Consider the following 23,297-nt stretch of genomic DNA (forward strand, 5'->3'; position numbering starts at 1 on the left):
TTCTGGCATTTAAGTACAAAACATATAGTGGCAAAGGCAGAATATTTAACTTCCAGAAAAATATCACTGCAGAAAATTATATTAATTTATTTAATTATGTTAATCAGTTATAATCGACAATAGTAGAATTACTCTACCATTTTTAAGGTAAAATCATGATCAAAGTAAATGCAGTATAAGTTTTACTTTTAGAACTGTAGTTGTTAGATATTCTGCCTTAACCATCCTAAACTTTATTAACAGGTTTGGCTCTGGGAACACTTGGGTGTGTGGCCGGTTTTTGATGAATGAAAATTTGCAGAAATGCAAATTTTCCTATAGAGCATGCACACAGTACATGCTACAAGTTGAAGATGAGATGCTATTTACAGATGACATCAGAAATGAGAAGAGGTCAAATACTGTGATGGAAGTTGTGTTGCTTTAGTTCTACACCTCTATAGGAAAAACTCCAGTTGTTCTGCAAAAAAAAAAAAAAGAAAAAAAGTTTAATGGTGTATATTATTATTTATTTAATCACAACATTGTATTTATAAACAATTTTGGTAAATATATGAGGTGTGGCAATAAAGTTCTTAGACTGATGCTGCTGCTGCAGTTACATTTGATCTAAGGCAGATCAAATGCGACTCCCTTAACTAATACTGAAGGTCAGTATTAGTTAAGGGAGGTGAAAAATAAAGTATTACTAATTTGAAAATAAACTGAAATGGTACATTGTAGTTCAAACTTCCTCCAAGAGATGGTGGCACAGAGATTGTCCAGCAGACTGACAGTTTGCAAGTAACAACCAATTAAAAATGTTGTGTCACAATTTTGCAATGGAGAAACAAACAAATATCAAATTTTTCTTTAACTGGGAAACTCTTTAATAGAAATGTATAAACTGTGTGTATATGGTGATGAATCATTTAAGCCATACTAGTGTTGTTTAAATGGCATAAGCAATTCAAAGACAGATGCAAGGACATTAATGATAACCCAAGAAGTGGGTGTCTTGTCAACCTCTCAAAATGAGGACAGAGTTGCAAAAGTTCAGGAAATTGTGGAAAGAAATTGTCATTTGACCTACAGAATGTTGAGTTGGATATGAATAAGGAGATGATTTGTCAAATTCTGCATGAATATTCAGGAAAAAGAAAGGTCTGAAAAATTTATGCTGCACAGCCTCATAGATGAGCAGAAGCAACGAAGAGTGTCATCATGCGAAGACTTCATCCAGACTTGTCAAGACAACCTTAATTTCCTGAACTGTACTACTGTCACTGGAAATGGGTTTCAGTTCAACCCACAGACCAAAACATCAGAGCATCCAGTAGACTTCAAAATCATTACCAAGGCCCAAAACGTTTCAATCAGCATAACTGATTGAAACATTCAATCAGTTATGCTGATTGAATGTGTAAACAAAACGTTCAATCAACCTAAGACTATGCTCATTGTGTTTTTTGAAAACGGATTCACAAGGAATTTGTACCTGAAGTGGGGGGAAGAGAGAGAGAATGCTGGTTTTTATGCAGAGGTGCTTTAAAGCCTATTGAAGTGCATTTCCCAAGTGAGGCTGCAATTTTGTGAGAAAGTCAGCTGGTTCTTGTTGCACAACAATGCCCACCCATTCTACACTTGTTGTGAAGACATTTCTGATGAAATGTGGCATTGTACAGATCAACCATTCACTGTACTCTCCTGACCTAGCACCAGGAGACTTCTTCCTCTTTCCCAATGTGAAAACTGCCCTTAAAGGAAAGAGATTTCAGGATGTTAAGGACAAAGAAAAATGTACCTTTGAACTGGACATAATCCCTTTGGATGCCTTCCCCGACTCTTTTCAGAAACTTTTAGAATGGTATAATAAGTGCATTCAATAAGGTGGTGATTACTTTGAATAAAATAAAACCATTTTTGAGCTCCTTCACTTTGTATTCTTTTTATTGCACCAGTCTGTAAACGTTATTGCCACACCTCATATAATTATTTTAAAAAACATATGGGGGTTTGATGGCACATAAGCTACTTTGGCTATAATGCACCTATTCATTTATTATAAAAAGAAATGAGAAAGTTTCATAAATTCAGAATTGATTAAAAAGTCCAGTTTGCTTTAAGAAGTTGAAAAATTTGGAAATATCTGCATCATCTCCAATGAGATTCTCTAAAGTTCTTGGTCTACCAAGATTAACCAGTGATAGCAGGGTTGAAGTTCTGTCTTGTTCATAGTAAGGGCAGTCAATGAGAATGTGTTTAATACTCAAATTTATATTACAACGTGGACACTGGCAGATCATTCCCTGTGAGTAAATAAAGGTGGATCAGTAAGTATGACCTATTCTTACCCTTTGAAGGACTACTTAAATTAAATTGAAAGAGTTTAAATTGAAAGAGTTTATTATTAATTGGAGAGTGCCATATTGCTGTCCATTTTGACAGGCATGCAGCCTGAATGGTTAATGCATAGTCTGATGGCAGAATAGGGATATTAGTTAAGTCTAAGGTAGTTGGATTTTTTGCAGCTTTATCAGCCAGTTCATTGCCCAAAATGTCAGAATGAGCTGGAATCCAGCAGAAGGTGACCAGTTGATGGCGTTCTTCAATTTGTAGTAATATGCTTTTTATTTCATCTAGAACAGGGTGTACTTTATCTAAGGAGTTACATAAAGCCAAGATTGAGTTAAGGGAATCAGTGTAAATAACAGATTTTAAAGCACAGTCAGAAGAGAGATTTTGTAAAGCTAGTTTGATTGCATATAATTCAGCTGAGAAGATACTGAATTCAGATGGCAGGGATGCTGAAATAACGGTATTTGGAAACACTGCAGCTGCTCCAATGTTTGAATTAGATTTAGAGCCGTCTGTATAAATTGGAGAAAAGTCAATGTATCTTTGAGTGTGAGCTTTGTGAAGTTGTTTGATATTTGTAAAATGTTCTTTCCCCCTTGAGAGAGGTAAGTGTCACAGGTCGGTATAGGAGGTGGAACCCATGGTGGTTGAGTACAAGTTGTTACCTGTTGTATGGAATGGATGGAAACATGCCAAATTTGCATCAGTTCAAGAAGGCAAAGACCAGCTGGCTTTACTATGCTTGGTTTATTTCTGAAAAGGTTTTCTAATGGTAGATTGAACAGGTATGACTGAGTCGGATGCATGGCACAGCTTTGTATCTTGACAGCATACTTCAATAACAGTGTTTTCCTATGTAAAGTTAGTGGGGGTTCATGGGCATCAATGTAGAGACTATGTACTGGTGATGTTCTGAAAGCACCGAGTGAAAGTCTCAAAGCACTGTGTTGAATTGGATCAAGCCAGCGCAATGCACTCAATCTGGCTGAATCATAGATGGGAGCTCCATAATCAAGACGGGATCTGATTAATGCCCGATATAGCCGAAGCAGAGAGGTATGATCTGCGCCCCATGTTTGGGAGGATAAAGCTCCGAGTATATTTAACTTTTTTTTTTAGATAGGAAATACGTACATTTTTAATATGGTCTCTAAAATTTAACTTGTTATCAAGGGTTAATCCTAGAAATCTGATGCTATTAGTGACTGGGATGGAGACATAAATTTGAAGTTCAGGATCCAGATGAAGTTTGCGCTGTCTACAAAAATGGATGGCAACTGTTTTCTGCTGCGAGAGTCGATAGCCATTGAGGCTGGCCCACTGTTGTATTTTATTAAGTGATATCTGGAGCTGCCGTTCTATAGACCTCATGTTTTGGGAATGGCAGAAGATGGAAAGATCATCTGCATAAAGGTAGGTCTCAACTGTATTTGGAAGCTGATTGGTGATGGAATCTATTCTAAGAGCAAACAGAGTGGCACTCAGTACTGATCCCTGTGGTACTCCTTCCTGTATGAACGTTTTGGAGAGGGATGGACATGTGTTTTTGTAAAGGGCGGCTCCTAGAACGTGAGTTCATCTCCGCCTCTTATCTCTGCGAAGAACAGTATCACTACAAACGGGCCAGATGTGTGTGACGTAGGTTTGTGTGTGTGTTCTGTTCTGGCCTCTTGGCTACCCAGAAGCATCAGTCACCTGGACAGATGATTCTGGGTACTGAACTTAAAACGATCTAGTACATAGGAAGGTTGCCTCACAGACCAAGAGAGTAAAGATCACTAAGTATGCCATGCCGCCAGGTGGTGTCAAAAGCCTTCTCAATATCTATTGAAACCATTACAAGATGTTCTACCGACCGGGCTAGCCGAGTGGGTAAAGTACCTGCCCGGCAACCCAAAGGTTGCGGGTTCGATTCCCGCCTCGGGCTTGGATCAAAGTACTGCAAAAACCTTGGGAGGTGCAATATGGCCACAGAAGCCGATGCGCCAACAACTACCAAATCAAAAAAAAAAAAAAAAAAACAAGATGTTCATGTTTAACAAAGGCATTTCGAATGGCGAATTCAGCCTTGACCATAAGATCTAAGCATGACCTATTTTTAGGAAAGCCATATTGGCTATGGATCATTAGATGTTGTGACTCAGTGATCCATATGAGTCTTCTGTGGAAGATTTTTTCAGGGATTTTGCTCAGGCAGCTTAGGGGAGAGAGATATTGGTCTATAGCTATAGGGATTAGTTGGATCTTTCCCAGGTTTTAGGAATGCCAAAACAGTAGAGTGATGCCAAGAAGCTGGAAAAACATGTTCTAAAAATATACAATTGTAAAAAACCAGGAGCAGGCATAAAGCTTTGTCATCGAGATGTAGCATGACATAATAAATCCCATCTGGCCCGGCAGCACCATTGTGGGCTGTTCTAATGGCATACAAAAGTTCAGAGTATTGCAGAGGTTTGTTTTATGGAAGAAGGCGGGCAGTCTGAAAGTTTATGGCATTCTTTTCTTTAGTGTTTTTAATTCACTGGAATGATGTAGAATATGCTGATGCTGCTGATATTTCAGCAAAAGTATTGCCCAAAGCATTAGCAATATCTAAGGAACTGGATAGGTCTTGCCCTTTCCAGGAGAGGATTAGAGAAGGTATGGTAGGAAACTTACCAGATAACTGTCTAATTTTTTTTCATATAATTTTGGGATCAGTGTTTCTGTTAAAGGTCAATGCAAAATGAATCCAGGAATCTTTCTTGGCTTGCCTTTGTGTAAAACGTGCTTTTGCCTTAAGTTTCTTGTAATTAATGAGGTTGATTGTGGTTGGACATTGCCGAAAAAAATTACAGGCTTTAATTTTTGCTTTCTTTGCTTTTGTGCATTCGTCATTCCACCAGTAATTATAATGCTTGCGACCAGGGGGGGATTTAATAGTGGTATTGTGTCCTTGGCCACTTTTAGGAGATGTGATGTAATCTGTTACATTATCAATATTCTGGAGCTGGATTTTTTCCTCGTCAAGAGAGATTGATGATAGAAATTCTGCCCAGTTTGCACGAACAAATTTCCATTTCCTGCGGAGTTTGTTTGAAGGAGTGTGATATTAAAAAATTGCATATGATTGGAAAGTGGTCACTGCCCATAGGATCATTTAAAACGTACCACTCTATGGTTGGAAAGAGTATTGGAGAACAAATTGAGAGATCTATAGCTGAGGTGTGTCCAGTTGTGAGTTGTATGTGAGTGTGTGCACCAGTATTGAGTATGGTGAGGTTTTGTGACTCTAGAAAGCTTTCAATGAGTCGACCACATGTGTCAAGGGGTGGTGCCCGTTAAAATCCCCTAATATACAGAGTTGGAGGTATCTGTATGAAGAGATCTTCAAGATCTTTTAAACAGTAAGACAAGTAAGGTATAATTTTAAACAGTAAGACAGTAAGGTATATTGAGACAAGTGTTATTGAAATATGGAGAGTTATATGAACAGCAACAGCTTCTATTTCAGTTTGAAGTGGAATATGTTTAGTTGGGATCTTTGAATTTATCAGGATTGCTACACCATCATGGGCAGCATTTGCTGTATTATGATCTCTTTGATAAAGACAACAGTTCTTTATTGAAGGAGAAATTTGCAGGGTTAGGTAAGTTTCCTGAAGACAAAGGGCAACTGGAGAATATTGGTTAATTAGATCACGGATATCATCTGTGTTGCAATGAAAGCCACTGCAGTTCCATTGTAAAATACAAGGCATTATTTATGTTTAATTGATGGAGTTGTATCTGACAGCTTTTTGAAGGTTACTGGCTTATGACGTTCCAATTTAGGTTTATCTTTTTTGGAGAAAACTGGCCGACCTGTGTCCATTTCTTCTTCTGCATGGATTTCTAGAAGGGGATCTTCCTGTATGGATGTGCCATCTGTGTCCATGGTTGTGTCCTGAAAATTTTTCGCTACATTTACGTTTGTTGAACTATGAGATATGATATCTATGACTGGAGTAGGAGATGCCGCTGGTATTGTCAGAGGAGTATTATTTGCCCGGTCAGAGAACTTGGATTGTTGCTTAGAAAGAACATTTCTAGCCCAATCAGAAATTGAATTGTTAGTGGAAACTGTTACATCAGTTTGAGTGGAGACTGTCTGATATTTTTTTACAGCATTGGCATAGGTCATATTTTTGGTTATAGTAGGAGCAACTAATTTTCTCACTTCTGGGTAACTGACTTTGTTCTCAACCTTGCATTTTACTATTTTTTTCTCGGTTTTCCACTTTTCACATGTCTTAGAACATGCAGGATGGTCACCTTTGCAATTTGGGCAGGTCATTTTTGTAGCTGTACAGTTACTTTGTATGTGATCTGAGGATCCACAATTGGGGCAGACAGGAACTCCTCTGCATACAGTTTGTGAGTGGCCATACTTTTGGCATTTGTAACACCTTAAAGGGTTTGGAATGTAAGGGCAGATGCGGCAAAATAAATAACCTGCTTTTACAGAGGAGGGTAAGTTGGGTGTATTGAAGGTGAGAATAGTATTTATTGTAGGTGTAAGTTGATTATCTTTTTTAACCATTATTCGTCTTGCTTCAATTACATGTTGTCCCTGCAGCTCTTGGGTTATTTCTTCTTCCTCGGTGACGTTTAATAAGTCCCAACTGGATATCACACCCTTAGATGAATTTAGGTTTGTGTGTAGAGATATTTTAACTGGAATGCCAGCAAAGCTTGTAAGTTGTAACAGCTTCTCAGAATGTCTGGTTGGTGGTTTCTACTAGTAAGTCTCCTGATTGCAGTCTCTTCACCATCTTGGGAGATCCTGCAATACCCTCCAGATGTTTTTGTATGACAAACGGAGACAATTTATTCATGGCTGACTAGTAAGAGAGTGGATGGGCAAGGTTGCTCCATCTGATCAGTCTTTTGTCTCTTTGGATTATCGTTCTCAATATCCTGATGGTCTGTGTTTGCCATGTTTGCTCCTTTTAGCCCCTGACAAGAGGACTTACCTGCCGAGATTTCCGGCCCCACCATGGGGAGGCAGGAGCAGTGCCGCTAGGAGGCCAAGCAGTTAAAGTGTTAGTTGGTTAGTGACCTAGAAATATGGATAAAAAAGAAAGGTGGCTTTCCTTTCTGTGTTCTAACTTGTGGCTTTTCAAGGGTAGAACGGTTTTAAAAAAATAAAGCTTTAGAGAAATATACGAACTTAAAAATAACTTTAATTGCCTTGGAAGAGCACTTTAAGAATCTCACAAATATCGCTTGGTCTCGAAATACGCTTGGCACCCAGGGCCTCTCATATTGTGAATACCATCACAACGAATTGCCATGGTATTGCACTACCTCGAATAAGTAACGCTTCACCTAAGGAGAAGACTACTGTTGCTTATTCTCGGCAGATACCACCACCCGGACGGCACCGTTTCGAAGCTTATTGGCTTCTATTAGTGGGTGGGCAGGTACCCTGTTGTTACAATAGTGACAATCTAGTTGTCACTATTGCAACAACAACATTCTGAAGGTCAATTGTTATCCACCAAGAATAAGTAACAATAGTCTTCTCCACAGATGAAGCGTTACTTATTTGAGGTTTGTTGTTATTTGGTTTTTAGGAGCATTAGCAACTGAGGCCATATTGCTCCGGGATATGCGGTGGTCATTCCTTGACCTTTCCACATCCTCCGTATTTGGTGGTGACGGGTTCAAACCCCAGTCTAATCAAGAAGCATGTGTGCTACGCACTGCTGCTCCTTCCCACCTGGCTACGGAGGCGTCCACTTATTTGAGGTAGTACAATACCTTGGCAACTCATGAAGGTATCACATTATGAAATATAATTAAAACAATGCATTAAAGCTACCTGGGTGGTATAAATGATGTGTGTATTAACCAATGCATAAATAAACTTCTTCATACTCTGAGGCTTTAGCCAACAAATGTCTTTTAGACCAGTATCAGGTTTGATAAGTAGAAAAACAAAATCAAGTTTTGTGGAGAGAGATCAGGTACGTTGCTTAATAAAATCTGAAGGTAGCTGATATTTCCAAAGATCTTCCTTTGTTGCAAAAAGTTACAAACAATGAAAGAATAAATAGACTGTTGTTAATAATGGTAAAAATTGAAAAGGTCATATAAAGGCAAAAGTGTCGTTGGACCCTAGAATATGGTTCCTTATACTATAATGGTCATACCGCTGTAAATGTCATAGAAATTGAAAAATCTTGGAAAAGCAAAGATATCTTCATATGACTACATTTGAACCTCTGAAGTTTAAGGAATTTCTTGATCCAGCACCATCTGTTACCTAAGAATTGGTAAAATTTATTTCTCAGTTTAGCCATTTCTCTGAGCAGCATGTTAGAGTTGATTGTGCAGAGTGGATATTTCACCTGAGAACAATAAAAGTTTTTACCACACTGAAACTATACTGGGAAATTTGTTGAAGGCCGTGGGATTGCCTGCTACTACTTGTGAACAAGATTTGCAACTCATTGTCAAATCTTGTTTATAGTAATTGGATTAATCGTACGAATTTCTGAGTTTATACTGATGTAACACATTCAATAAATAATTTGGATTGTCAAGTTTGTAGATAACATTAACACACAGCAACTTTCATTTGCCTGCCATTTGAAATAAAAGAGAATGGCTCAGAGGATTGTGGTGGTTTAAAATGCAGACACAAATCATTTATCTATTGTGGAAAAGAAAAAGACTGCATTGTTAGAGAAATTCAACAGTAGAACAACTTCACTGAAGCTATTGTGTGAAACTTTTGGCAGTGGTTCATCAAGTATGCATATATTTTTGAAGAGAAAATAATTTTATTTTATGTATACCAAAAAACAGCGAACTACCTCAATCCAGCATAATGCAAAATTTGAAATAGCTTCATCAATAATGCTTCTCTGCATTACGTTTTTCAGTCTGCCATCTGGCAACAGTGCTTACACTTCATAAAGACTTAGAAACAACTACATTTACCCATTTAGTCAACCTAAAGTAACTAAATATAACTTTTAATTGGATCGCATCACCCAATTCAACAAATATGTTAACCATTAATAAATTAAGGCACTGCTGACTGGTTTTGAAACTATTTAGTTCCATCAGCAAGTTTGTGTCCAGTGGAGAATGGATGTATCCAGTCTAAATGAGCAGCCAAGTGGCAGATTAGAAGAAAACTCCAAATTTGAAATGTAACTTATGCTATATGTATATTAAACCCTTATTAAGTAGGCTGTGTGGGCCCAATTAGTATACTGTAATAATGGGTACCATATACAATAAGTTGCAGTATTTAGTTCTCAGGCAAGTTCTAAAATCCAGCCACAGATCAAATCCCAAGGTTGCCAGATTTGGGAGGCTTGACTCTATTTAAATTTTCATTGTATATTTGTGCCTGTTCTAATTAAAATAATTATTAGTTGCTACTGACGAGAAAGGAAGAGCCTTTCAGATTTTATTCAGCAACATATCTATTTTTAGCCTCCAAGATTGATTTTTCTTATTTTTTTCCCCTCCTGTACCTGGTGGATTTTCTCCCCCCCAAACTTACACTATTTATTGTTCCTGTTAAATTGAAGCTTCTAGAATACTCTAGTACTGGTTTTTTTTTTTTTTTAAATCATGTTAAGTTTCCTCTACTGCTAATACTGTTGATTATATCTCATTTTTTTTTTTTTTTTTTCATCATATATTGTTCTTTGTTGAATCTTGCTAGTATCTTGTAGAATTTCATAATACTTTTATTCTCTGCATTTATTATAAAATATTTAATAATATTTTTAGAAACATACAAGCCAGAGGAATAACTGCTAGACTGGACTCCTTTTTAATTATATAATGACCAATATTCATTACTTTAAATAACAGAAATGAAATGGACTAATTACTTACCTCCCTCAAGGAGGTGCAACATCCAGCAATAATCCATGCATAGAATTGGGTGTACATGTACTGCACTGACCCCCACACTTGCCTTGTATGACCCTATTGTTCTGAAAGAAAGAAAGAAAAATATATATTAAAATATATTTAAAATTATGCCGAGGATTTGTTTTTTTTTCTCTCCCAAGACTATATACATCATGCAACCACTTAAAAAAAATTAAAGTGAGGGAGAAAGAGAGTATATATATATATAAAAAACACACCCTTTACTCTGCATCAATTATACAAATTAATATTCAGTTAATTGACAGTACATATATTAGGTAACTAATACAATTAAATTAGATAATCAATGTAAAATCCTAAGTGTAGTTTCTCAACTGAACCAAACCATCAAATTATGGGGTAATCTTTCTATATTCTACATGGACTCAGGCCAAAAAGGAAGGTTGTTACAGACTTATGTACCTAGAATAACAAAAAAAAAAAAAAAGAAAGAAATTTTGTAATTATCTGCCCATTATTATTTTGTTTTTTGTCACTGCAACTGTAATAACCTGCCTGATGAGAGGACTCCACACAGAATGTAAAAATGTAATTGTGAACTTTAGTTGAGAGACAGAACCTAAGATTTTACATTAGTCACACTGATGTATTTGTTTTGAACATCTTTACTGTCAAGCACTTGTTTTTTCTATAACACTTGTTATATAATATTTGTAACAGCTCTCATTATATTTTATTAAAACCACTTACTAATTAGCATTAGTCACAATAATGCCATATTATTACAAAGGGAGGTTCAAATAAAAAACAAAAGTTAAAACATTTGAAATTATTTAAAACTGTGGTAAGGAACCTCATTTTCCAACAAAGACTCCTCCTCCTACAATACAGGTCTTCCATAGTGAAATTAATGTCTGGATTCTGTTAGGGAAGAATTTCTTTGGTTGTAATTCTAAGCCACTCTGTGACAGTGCAGTATGGGAGTTTAAGGGTATAAGTGGTGCATATTGATGAAAAGATGAAAGAGCATCGATTTTTAGAGCAAAGAGTTAGGAAAAAGGAAAGCAACAGAGTTAGATTCTAAACTCTTTACAACTTAATATTATCATGCATTATATTCACGATATTAAAGTACTGATTATCATGCCTGATGACAGGTAACACGTCTGATGCATGATAATATTAAATTTAATATCTGATAGTACTATTGTAATTTTTACAACTAGAATAAATTCCTGAAGCAGTTTAGAATCAATATCAAACTCTGAAGGAAGTCACAACAATTTTCCTCAGTCTTGTACTTTAAATAAACAGCACTGTTCCATAAGGAGAAACATGTAATGTTTCTCCATAGGGAACTATGGAAACAAGGGAAATTGGAACAAAGGAAATATTCACAATTTCATTTAAATAATTATTTGTTTATTTAAAATTTTATTTACAAAGTTTATTTGTAATTTATGCAATTATTTTAAGGCAAGAGGAAACTCATGATGGCTTGCTTCACAATGTGAAACTGATGTAGCAAATTTAGTTTCCTTTTAGTTGCATATACAACTGAGGCTTTTGTGAATTTATGTACAAGTCAGTTATTGATTAAAATATCTATACACTAGTTTTGCCAACTAGTGTAACATATATGTTTTATAGCTCCCATAATCCTGAATCTTTTACTTGAATGCTGAATATATACATATGTTATCAATTGTACTTATTAAATAAGACAATTGTTATTCAATTACTGTATATTTATATTTTAAATTCTTGGAAATTTTTGCAACCCACCAGACATTTCCATGTAACTAAAGCTAACGTACCTCTAACCTCTCCATTTTAATTGAGAATTCAGGGCCATCCATTTGCCACCTTGTGTGTGGAGATACTATTAATCCAGTGTCCTGAAGATTAATGGAGAACCTTCCTTGTGGACAATATGTGCTAGTATAACAATCTCCTGCTGTTCCATAAGCTACCTGGTGACCATAGTAAGTATAGCTGAAGGTGAAATCATTAGCTGCAGAAAAATGAAGAATAAAAATGTGTAATAAAAAGCAAACAGATACATATATTTAAGCATAATACACTCTTTAAGTGGAGAAAAACAAACAACTTGAAGAATCTATTTGGAATTAATTAGCTACACTAAATTTCTTTGCTTAATCAGATGCATACACTATTCAACTAAAATATTAGACAATGTACCTAACAGCACATACAGTGGCAGACAAAAAAAATGCATCACTTGTGAATTTTGCAAGCAATGTGTTTTGTGCTGCACTGTGGGTTCCAGGAATGTTCGAAATACATTTGTTAGATGGGATATATATCTCTGTGCATGAAATCTAATAAAAAGATTATGTGATATACTAATTGCCGTAAATATCTTCCCATAGGGTAAAATGCATAATTAATGAAAATGGCAATCATGACAACCAAACATACATTTTATTGCAGTTACGTGTACAAACTGAAATGACAAGTTAACGTAATAGGATTATGTACTGTAACTCAGCAAAATAAGTCCTCAGTATTTTGTTGTTCCTCCTAGAGCTGCAATTATAGCCTTGCAACAATCTAGCATATCATAGTTAATCAACTTCTGGATGTACGGTTGCTGAATTTCATGGTACCACACCCTTTCAATGCTCTCCTGCAGCTAAATCTTACTTGTTGGCTTCTTCTGAGCAATTTTAAATGACATTATGTACCAGCAATTTTCAATAGGGTTCAAATGTGGACTGTTGCCGGGAAAGTCCAACACTGTAATGCCGGCATTTCTGAGGTATGACTGCACCTTAAGGGAGAAAATCAAGGGAAAACATTGGTGTGTGTTTTAAGCCTTGTGAGGCAAGAAGACAAACTAATCATTAAATCTAAATAGCATAAAACTTACCAATTTTGCTGTGTGGTAAGGTGCTGAGTCCTGTTGAAAAATGCAGTTTTGGACATCTGTGTGGAGATCCGTAATAACGGGTTTCAGGCAGTCCTCCAAGATGGTGTAGGTTTCTGCAATCACCGTTCAATTAATAAACTTAATTCGCCCCACCCCTTTGCTTGTTATGCATCCCCAGACCATCGGACCAGTGGACAACTATACAGTTGGTGTTATGCAGTCAGGATGGTATGCCTCCGACTTTCGTCTTTTGACATACTGCTTCCTATCTGCGCCATGCAAGTTGAATTTTTTTTCGATTCATCAGAAAATATTACTGTGTCCCATTGCTCTTTTGTCCACGAAACATGCATTTTAGCCCAAGCAAGTTACTTCTTCCTCATTTGTTGGGTCAACAAAGGTTTCTTCTTGGGCCAATAGGCATGCAGACCACATTCCGAAAGCAGTCTTTGGATAGTTCGTGCATTTGTTTCAACACTAGAGGCCATCTCAAAGTCTAGTTTTAGATTAGGAGCACTAGCATGGTGATTACGAAGGCATAGCCATTTCAAATATCAATCTTGGGAAGGTGTAGTCACTCTCTTACAACCCGATCCAGGTCTTCTCTTCACATCACCAGTTTCATGCTTTAATTTCAGGACCTGGGATACTGTTGACTGGTGGCAGCCTATTTTATCAGTGATAGTACACATAGAAAGCTCTGCCTGGGACACAGCAACAGCTATGCTTTTTTTTCTTGGTGTCAACTGAACATATGGAGCTATCTTACACCTCTGAAAAACAGGATACTAATGAGCATGTATACCCTTCCAACGCTGTATTTATAGAAACGGCTGATGAAATACCTTGCAATTACTGTCAGATGCAATAGAAGCATTATCTGATGCAATACCTATGCTTTGCGACAAACAAAATGACAGTAATCAAACAATATCTTATATTTTTTCACTACAAATGTTACCTTTTTTTAAGGAGGTGCAGTTTTTTGTCTGCCACTGTAGGTCCAGCTTTAGTAGCAATGACAGCAGCAGTCCTATGTGGCATGGATTCAACTAGTTGTGTAAAGATGTCTCTGGGCTGTTGAGGCCTCTCTCAGATGATACCATAGATTCTTGACAGGACTTATATCTGGCAACTGTGCAGACTATGGTAAATATTGCACCTAGGTGGAGTGCTCTGGTGTTCCGGGACAGCTTAGTTGGCAAAATACATCACCATCTCTCACTCATTTGGAGAGATCTGGGTTTGTTGTTGTTATGGGAGTTTCTGGCAAAAAGGCTACTTTGGCCATGTTGCGCCTACCAAAGGTAGTGAAGTTGTATGTGATGACTGCTCTGGGAGCAGTTAAAATTGATTATACATTTGAATTTGTTTTAGGTACAAAAAGAATTCGGAGAGATTTGCATTGTTACCTATGATGCGGCTGAGTGACAACGATTCTTGTAAATTTGACAAGGAGCTTGAAAATACACTGTTGGGCATTGTTAAACAAGCTACATTCAATGAGTATATGCTTTACTGTCAGTGGTTGCAAGCAGTGCGAACACTGTGGAGGATCGTTTCCTGTGAGTAGAAACAGATGAGTGAAGTGAGTATGGCCTATTCGGCTTCTGGCTAGGATTATTACTTCTTTTCTATTTTTACGCAGGCTCAAATTCAATAATTGTGGTTCAGGTTTCAGCTGAAACAGCTTGTTCTGTGTTTGATTTCTCCACTAAGTGCCTACTGTTCCATACATTTTCTCTGGATATTGCATCTACAATCGGTATACGGGACAAGATCATTTGTTGAAGTTATGCTGGAGGGAATGTTTTGCAGCATTATCTGTGCATTCATTTCCTTTAATACCACTGTGCCCTGGGATCCAAGAGAAGACAACAGTTTGCTGATGTTCGTGAAGATGTATCAGCGCACGTCTTATGAGTTTTAACAAAGGATTGTGAGGTGTCTTGTTTTTGAGAGCTGAGAGAGCACTTTTGGAATCTGTATATATGATGCTTTTATTGATTGATAGGAGTGAAATATACTCCAAGGCAAGCTTAATGCCATGAAGCTCAGCAATATAACTGCTGCATTCTGCAGGAAGTGTAAGTGAAATAGTTCTATTAGGGAAAACAGCAGCTGCTCCCACTTTATTACCAGACTTAGAACCATCAGTGTAGATCTTAGAAAAGTGGCAATAATTCTGTGTATGGACAAGATGTAGCTGTTGGATGTTGATATCTGATATAGCACCTTTCCCCCACTGCTCAAAGTAATCATCACAAGAAGGTGTGAAGGTAATCCACGGAGGATCTGGATCTCTTAAGTCTCTGAGAACATCATGAAATTGAATATTCCAGCATTCTGTCAGATTCTGGAATCGATACCAGTAGGCCGAATTGTTCTTGGTTTGTTTGCATAGCGGATTATGTACTGAGGATCATGTAGTAGTGGCCAAATAGGATGTGTGGGGTGGCTTTTAATTTTAGCACAGTAGTTCATCAATAACATATTTCTTCTGATATTCAGGGGAGGTTCGTGGGTCTCAACATACAGACTTTGAACTAGGGATGTTCTGTATGCACCTAGGGCAATCCTAAGAGCAGTGTGTTGGATGGGAGCAAGACAGGCCAAGATACTTTCTCTAGCAGAGTCATAAACAAGTGCTCCATAATTCAGCTGAGATCTAATTAGGGACCTGTACAAGCAGAGCAAAGTGTAATGGTCTGCACCCCACGATAATTAGTCAGCACATGGTAAATACATTTCTTCGCAAAGGAGAAATAGGGTTCAGGTTTAACCACGTACATCGATATTTGTAAGCTCACTCTGGATATGCAAATCAGAGGAGTTTGACTCCAAAAGACACACATTAGAATGAAATAATTAATAGATATGTTGTTTAGCTGAATTCATAAAAGAACTCAGGATAAGCTTGAAAATTAATTCTTACAAAGAGGACTGAACTTAAATTGGCTTCAGGTTAATTCTACTAATACAGTAATTAATTTTATTTTTCATTATTAGCTTTACTTTATTACCTAAAAACAAAACTAACCTTATTATAAGGTTACGTCCAGAGATTTTACAGTATAACATGAAATTAGAGTAGTGGTCTTCCTTATTAAGCTTCACTATAGTGTAATAAATATAACATTTTAAATTAAGTTCTGAACACAAAGCTTTTTCAAGTTCTACTAAGTTAATACTTACTGATCACCTGAAGAGATGATATGTTTATTGCAACTTTAGAAAAGATTGTTAAACCAGCATCTTGACGATCACAATCACAGTCTGGTTGAGGAGTGTTCTCAGTGCAAATTTCTGTACGACCAAGACTACACGTGAAAGATACAAAGAAGAGAGAAATTTAATTAAGTAGTTTATAGGACAGTCTTCAGTTTTTGAAATGGCTAAGTATCCTCTCATACTTTATATTCTTCCTTTTTAAGTATAAATACAGGCGGGCCTCAATTAACGCGATTAATTCGTCCCGCGAGCGCATCGCGCAAAACGGAAATGCGTTAATCGAATATAATAACCAATACGAAAAATTAGAATTGGTCCTTGACCTTCTGGAATGTCCATAAAGAATTTATAAAATTCCTTTTAAATAACTTTTTAACTGTATATAATGTAAAAGATAATGAAAATAATTATGGAATTAAATATTTATTGCATAAAACAGCGGTTCTTAAACTGTGTGCCGCAGAATATTTTAAATTTGAGGGAAACACAGCGATACTCAACATCTGTCGGACACCGCGCGAACTACTAGCTCGAGGTAGTTCACAGTTTCAGCATTTCTTATTAAGTTGTTTGGACCTAACTACTAAACGAAACTGTTAGGTATTTATTTTGATCTGGGTGCACCTTGAAAAAATTACTGAGACATTAAAGGCGCCGTGAACCGAGAAAGTTTGGGAACCTCTGACATAAAATACACAATGAAGAAATGACTGTTGTGAAAATATTTGAACAGTGTTGACTTTCTCTTTTCATCAATCAATTTCCGATAGCCGACAACAATCTTCTCTGGGCCCTGGCGAAATAAAGATCGCAGAGAACATCAAACCTTTTGTTTGAGGTTCTATGTGATACGAAAGAGTTCATCTAATTCTTTTACTGTTATCCCCTTCGCGGTAACATTTTGATCTGGCTCATTTAAAAATTTGAATTTTTAAATGCAAGTCTGCATTGACTTTATTAGCAGGAGACAAACACGTCTTCTTCCGATGGTTGATGGAACACACCGAGGCGGGCAGCAGGCAAACGTTTGTTTATTGACCGTACGACTCGCGGTAAGCTTGAAATTTGCATCGTGTAAAGTGGTATAATTTTTCAAATAGTGTTAACTGAATATCGCGTTAATCGAACTCGCGTTATGCGAGGCCTAGCTGTACACTGCTCATCAATGAAATTGCTCTACTGACAAAAAACAGACTGATTTACTTGAAAATTTGCATGCATGCTTAACAGCGACATATATGGATTTAATCATTAACATTATAGCACTATTCCTGTTTAATCTTATGTTGGGGTTGTTGTTGTTGTTATTTGGTTTTCAGGAGCATTAGCAACTAAGGCCATATTGCTCCGAGAATATGCGGTGGTCATTCCCTGACCTTTTCGCATCCTCCGTATTTGGTGGTGATGGGCTCGAACCCCAGTCTAATCAAGAAGCGTGTGCTACGCACTGCTGCTCCTTCCCACCTGGCTATGGAGGCGCCCTTATGTTGGGCAGCACAATTAGTAGATGACTGTGAGAAATGCAACTGCATTCTCACAGTCCACAGTGTTGTATGTCTCTTATGGCATTCCAGAAATTGCAAGGTATATACCCACATATACCCTCCACTACAGCCAGGGCTGTAGTGGAGGGTATATGTGGGTATATGCTGTATGCCCTCTGGATTTTTTAGGTGAATACAGTATACCTTCTGGTTTTAATTTGAAAGACTTGAAAAAAACAAATATTATTAAAATATTTACTGAAAATTAAAAAATAAATTTATTAGAATTTGATTGTTAGGCAATACTAATAGTTTTATTATTTTTAATATATATGCCGTATACATAGGTAAGTGAATATGCCATATACATATATATACACTGGTTTTCAAAGAAAGTGCATCACCAAAGAATTTCGCATTTCTAACCCTTTTTTTGTGATGGTATGTTACGTTAATGACTAGCATCACAAATAGAAATATAAACAAAAGATATTTATTAATAGTTAAGGCAAAGCTAAGTAATATTTGACATGTGCTCTCAAAATATTCCAAAATGAGCATTTGCAACCTTTACACAACAGTTTTGGTAAACATGACAATTATGACTGAAATGTTAACAGAAGCCCTCAATTTGCTTCAGTTTACCATCTTAAATGGAAAAAATTAATCGGGCCTTTTTCATTTTTTGCGTGAGGATGGGTTTCTTCTTAGGACGACGGGCTACAAGTCCATTTTTGAAGAGGCATTGTTACTGCACTTACTATCACTCCTGTATGTTCTACCCATTCGCTTTTCAGCTCGGATAAAGAAGCTTTACGGTTTTTAAAAAAACAAATGCTTCAAAATGCAGTCCTGTTTTGGCATAGAGACTCGCTCCTGTTCCTTTTTTCCTATCAGCAGAACTAGTATTCTTGAGTTTGTAAAGAAATCTACTCACTGTCGACTGATTACAAGACACTATAAGCAATATGACGGGAAGCACATCCTTCCTCATGTAAAACAACAATAGCACTCTTTCTTCGTGGCATCAACTGCATGTAACTTGCCCTCCTGACACAAGCAAGGAATGACTGCAATTCTTGCAGAGTGTGTTTATATAGCTGAAAGTAACAGCTGATGCAATATTACGTTATCACCTACACGTGTCAATCTTACGCGATCTGTAAAAAATATTGCCATATACTTACGTTATTCGGATGACAATTACAATTTTAAGGGTGATGCACTTTCTCTGAACACCAGTGTGTGTGTGTCACTTGGGGAAAAGGCATGGTATCATGTTATCTTTATTGATAATTCACATTTCTGTTTGGGAACTGGTGATAGCTGTATGCACATTTGGAGATGACAGGAACAGAGTAATTTATTAAATACTCTTAAGCCATATGGCCATATTAGGGAACATAAAATGAGGAAGCTGGAATAATGTCAGTATCACTACTGCAATCAAGAAAGTATTTTTTTTGTGATCTGGAAGAGCTTCTCCATTTTACATAATAATAATACATTATTATTATTATAGTATTTTTGTGCTAGCTTCAAATAATATTATTATTGAAGGTAGAACAAAAATACCACTTGATCAAAGAAAGCATAATATATTGCAAGTACGATCTCCAGGTCACACTAGATGTCAACTGTGTAACATGATGCCCTACTCACAAGATATACTGGGACCATGCCATAATAATAGACAAGATGATCCTACATGACAGGCCAGACAGAGCCCTCATCAACAAGAAGGAAATGGCTACCTGATCGACATAGCAGTGCCCAACACCAGCAACCTCCAGAAAACCTACGAGGAAAAAGGTCAGGACTTACACATACCTAAGACAGGAAACCAAAGAAATATGGAATAAGTAATGACCATCGTGATCACTGTGTCAACCGTGTGACATGATGCCAAAGAGCCTCCATAAAAACCTAGCAGCAATAGGCCTCCCAGAGAAGAGAAGAGAAGTTTGTTATTTGGTTTTTAGAGCATTAGCAACTAAGGCCATATTGCTCCGGGGATATGCGGTGGTCATTCCCTGACCTTTCCGCATCCTCCGTATTTGGTGGTGACGGGCTCAAACCCCGGTTTAATCAAGAAGCGTGTGCTACGCACTGCTGCTCCTTCCCACCTGGCTACGGAGGCGCCGAGAAGAGAAGAGAACTTCAGAACTACATGGACCTTGCAGAAAGCCATGATTCTGAGCATTTGTAGGATAGTCAGAGTTCCATAACCAACAGTAATAATAATAATAGTAACTAGACACAACCAACCAACCCATGCACTTTGTACCAGTACCCCCTCATGGGGTAAAAAAAATCCAACAAGGAGAACAAGTCAAATAATAAATTATGTATATTTTAGTGACTACCCCATAGATGCATGTGGACTTGAAATAATAGAATTTTTCTTTGATTGATCCTTTGGGGAATAAGCATTCAAATAAATACATATTTTCAAGCCATAAGTTAAATCTCTGAAAGGTTAAAAGAATTTGAAAAGTTCTTTTTCAAATGCATCCTTTTCTGGAAAATTCCTGTTTTCGAGAAAAGGATGCATCAGCTGCAGACTATAAAAAAAACTATAAAATTTTGTCTAATCTATACTGACTCATACTATGTATTTCATTGTGAACACATTGGATTTTAATGTAAAAAGCTATAATATATTAGCTGCATATACGTAGTACATATATACAGCTGTAATATATGCAGTACTGAAGAATCTAATTTAGAATCTAATTTCATTACTGAAAACTTGAAGCCGCTGATTTTTTAATTTTTAAAAATTTTCCAAAAGGTGTTTATGAAAGAAGATAGTTCTTATTCTAATTCAATATCTCAGAATAGTCACTTTTTCTCATTCATTTTCTCTCAGAATATTCTCAGAAATTATAAAATGAGGTTGTTTATCTTAGGGCTAAGGGTGTGCATACATGAGTCCCTTATTAATTTTTTTTTGGGATTATTCAAACCCCTTGTTAAATAAAGTCTGATAAAATTTAACAGGGCTATTTTTAAATGGGGATAACCCTTAGCTGAAATTCTTCTTGAGTGAGCCCCTTGTTGGGCCCTAGGCGGGGAATCCTGCATAGTAGGACTCTACGCCTAGGGTCCAACCTGGCCAGCAGTATACAATAGTGTGAAACTTAAACTGGATACCACCAATCAGTGAACTCTGAATTTATAATTTTATTATTTGACGTTGATTATAGAACAATTTCCTTCTGCTTTATCTGAGCTTGAAAAGGCAACTCTAACTTGGTAATGCAGTTCTAGCTCACATGACTGCTAAATATGGTTAATGACTGTTGTCAAAATGAGCAGTTGTAAACTTCTTTGACCTATGTGGTTATGCCATAATATAAACAAAACATTCTCCCCTGCTGTAACAGAATCTTTTTTCTTAGCGGCATGAACAAAATTGAAATGTGCACATAAGCTATTTTCATTACTGACTTCACTTACGTTTTTGTGTAGATTTCCGAATAGTTTTCACTCTCGCCTTTAGGTAAGGTTATAAATTCCCGGGGATTGGAAGTATTCATGCCTACACAGTAGACAATTAAGGTACGTCCCCTTACAATAATATCACGAGGTCCATCGTCTCTGACTTTACTCCTGGACTGAACATCTTCACAACTGATGGGAGAGCCTAACAGCAGAAATTAAATGAAAGAAATATAAAATTAAAATAGATTTTAAATCTATAACAAAAAGTCATTAATATTATTGAAACCCCCTCTTAAAAAAGGCAATTAGTAAACACAACAATAGACACAAATATTTACTAGAGTGTTTCATACTAGGATTAGGATATATACTAGGATTAGCCTGAGGCTTTTGCTGCACCAGGCAAACAAAATTATTTCTGAGCTACCCTGAGAGAGCAAGAAGGAAATCACCAAGAAAGAGAAAAATATCCAGCTCAGGACCCTGGGTGTGCCAAGCCATACTCACCAGATGTGAGCCCCTGGGGTCATATAATGCAAAAGGCCTGAAAGATAATTTCAGAAACGTGTGAGGATGAAAAGCATATTTAAGCTTCAAACTGGACTAAATCACAGCCACCCAATTAAACTTTTGTTCAATAACATGGTTAAGATAAAAGTTTTTAATTGTGTAACTCATCAATTATTACTAATTTGAACAGTATACTGTATTCTATATCAGTCTGAAGAGAGATCTTTGTTAAAGATTATATTAATGAATTGCTGTGGAAGAAAATCACATCAATTATTTGTATACCAGAAGGAGGGTAACATTTCAAAACTATAAATATTTTGGGATATACAGAAAAGAGACATTAAGAAGCTTGCAATATTATAATCACAGTAATTGTAAAACAGAAAAACCATATTAATTTAAAATTTGGAGGATCCAAAATAAAAAAAGGAAGAAAAATAACTTTACATTTATACTCTGTACAGTTGCTGCAGTCTGAAATTCAAAACTTCGGTATAAATGTTCTGTTGTGGCAGACAAACCAGAACAATAGTTAATAATGGGGGCATGCATTTTTTTGTGGAATGCACATGGACTTCAACTCGCAACGGGCACTGTGCCATCTTAACATAACAGTGCACCCAGTGGCCCTGCTAGCATCTCATACAAATACAGTAGAATTCCAGCCATCCTAAATTTTTTTACTTTTAATTTTATCCATAATTTCACATCAAAGGAACTGCCATTTAATATATATTTATTTATATGCAAAAAAAAAAAAAAAAAACCACAAAGAAAAATGCGATTCTATTTATATAAAGCATTTTCAATATCAATCCAATATAATAACTAATTACTGCTTTGATTGATTGCATAAAAACTTCACTGTAAAAAATTAGGCCAAAAATTCACACTGCATAGATAAAAAAAATAGTTGTGCAAATAAAAAGTCATGTAACACTCAGTTTTTAACCTTTTTATTATTTTTATTTTTTCTAACAGAATTTTTTATGCATCACACTCAGGGTAACCATATTTTGAAAACTGGTAAGCGGAACAACTTGAAATGAAATGTATAGTATAGCATTTTTTCCTCCAAAAAGTAAAAGAAAAATATAAAATTACAATTGAAATACATTTTTTTTTCAATAATCAATCACAGTATTTATTTGTTACATTTGTTGTTAATATGTATTTATAACAATTATTTTAAAAATAGCTAGGAAGACTACTTTTACTTTATATATTTTTCTTTAGATTTTGCTAATTTTAAAATCTTTTCTCCTTCCGAATATTTTAAAAAGTTTTTAAATTCTGAACAGGACATGTTATAGTTTTCTTTCACTATAAGTTCTGCTTCTAAATTTTCTAATAAAAGATGGTTTCTCTCTTTCTGCCAAGAAGTTTTCATTAAGCTGACAACTCTTTCTGATGAAGAATTTGAATGTGGAATGCTTAATATGGAGTTTACAATTTGAGACATATTTTCCTCCTGAAATTTTGAGAAAAATTGCACCCATTTTTTATCA

General features: G+C 36.2%; 1 protein-coding gene across 1 annotated transcript in view; it reads right to left on the reverse strand.

Moving 5' to 3' along the window:
* Positions 1–308: 308 nt before the first annotated feature.
* The window catches only part of LOC150088919 (A disintegrin and metalloproteinase with thrombospondin motifs 9-like), a 440,936-nt gene continuing 417,947 nt past the window's right edge, over positions 309–23,297 (reverse strand). The window contains exons 28-32 of the mRNA XM_090370359.1: positions 21,292–21,478; positions 16,310–16,434; positions 12,039–12,235; positions 10,222–10,322; positions 309–460 (exon numbers count right to left, since the gene is read on the reverse strand). Of these exons, the coding sequence (XP_090226485.1) occupies positions 10,227–10,322; positions 12,039–12,235; positions 16,310–16,434; positions 21,292–21,478 (605 nt within the window). The 3' untranslated portion in view covers positions 309–460; positions 10,222–10,226. The remainder of the gene's footprint in view (positions 461–10,221; positions 10,323–12,038; positions 12,236–16,309; positions 16,435–21,291; positions 21,479–23,297) is intronic.

This window comes from Mastigoproctus giganteus, chromosome 3, assembly GCF_048544385.1.
Source record: "Mastigoproctus giganteus isolate SK-2022 chromosome 3, ASM4854438v1, whole genome shotgun sequence".
Lineage (NCBI taxonomy): Eukaryota > Metazoa > Arthropoda > Arachnida > Uropygi > Thelyphonidae > Mastigoproctus > Mastigoproctus giganteus.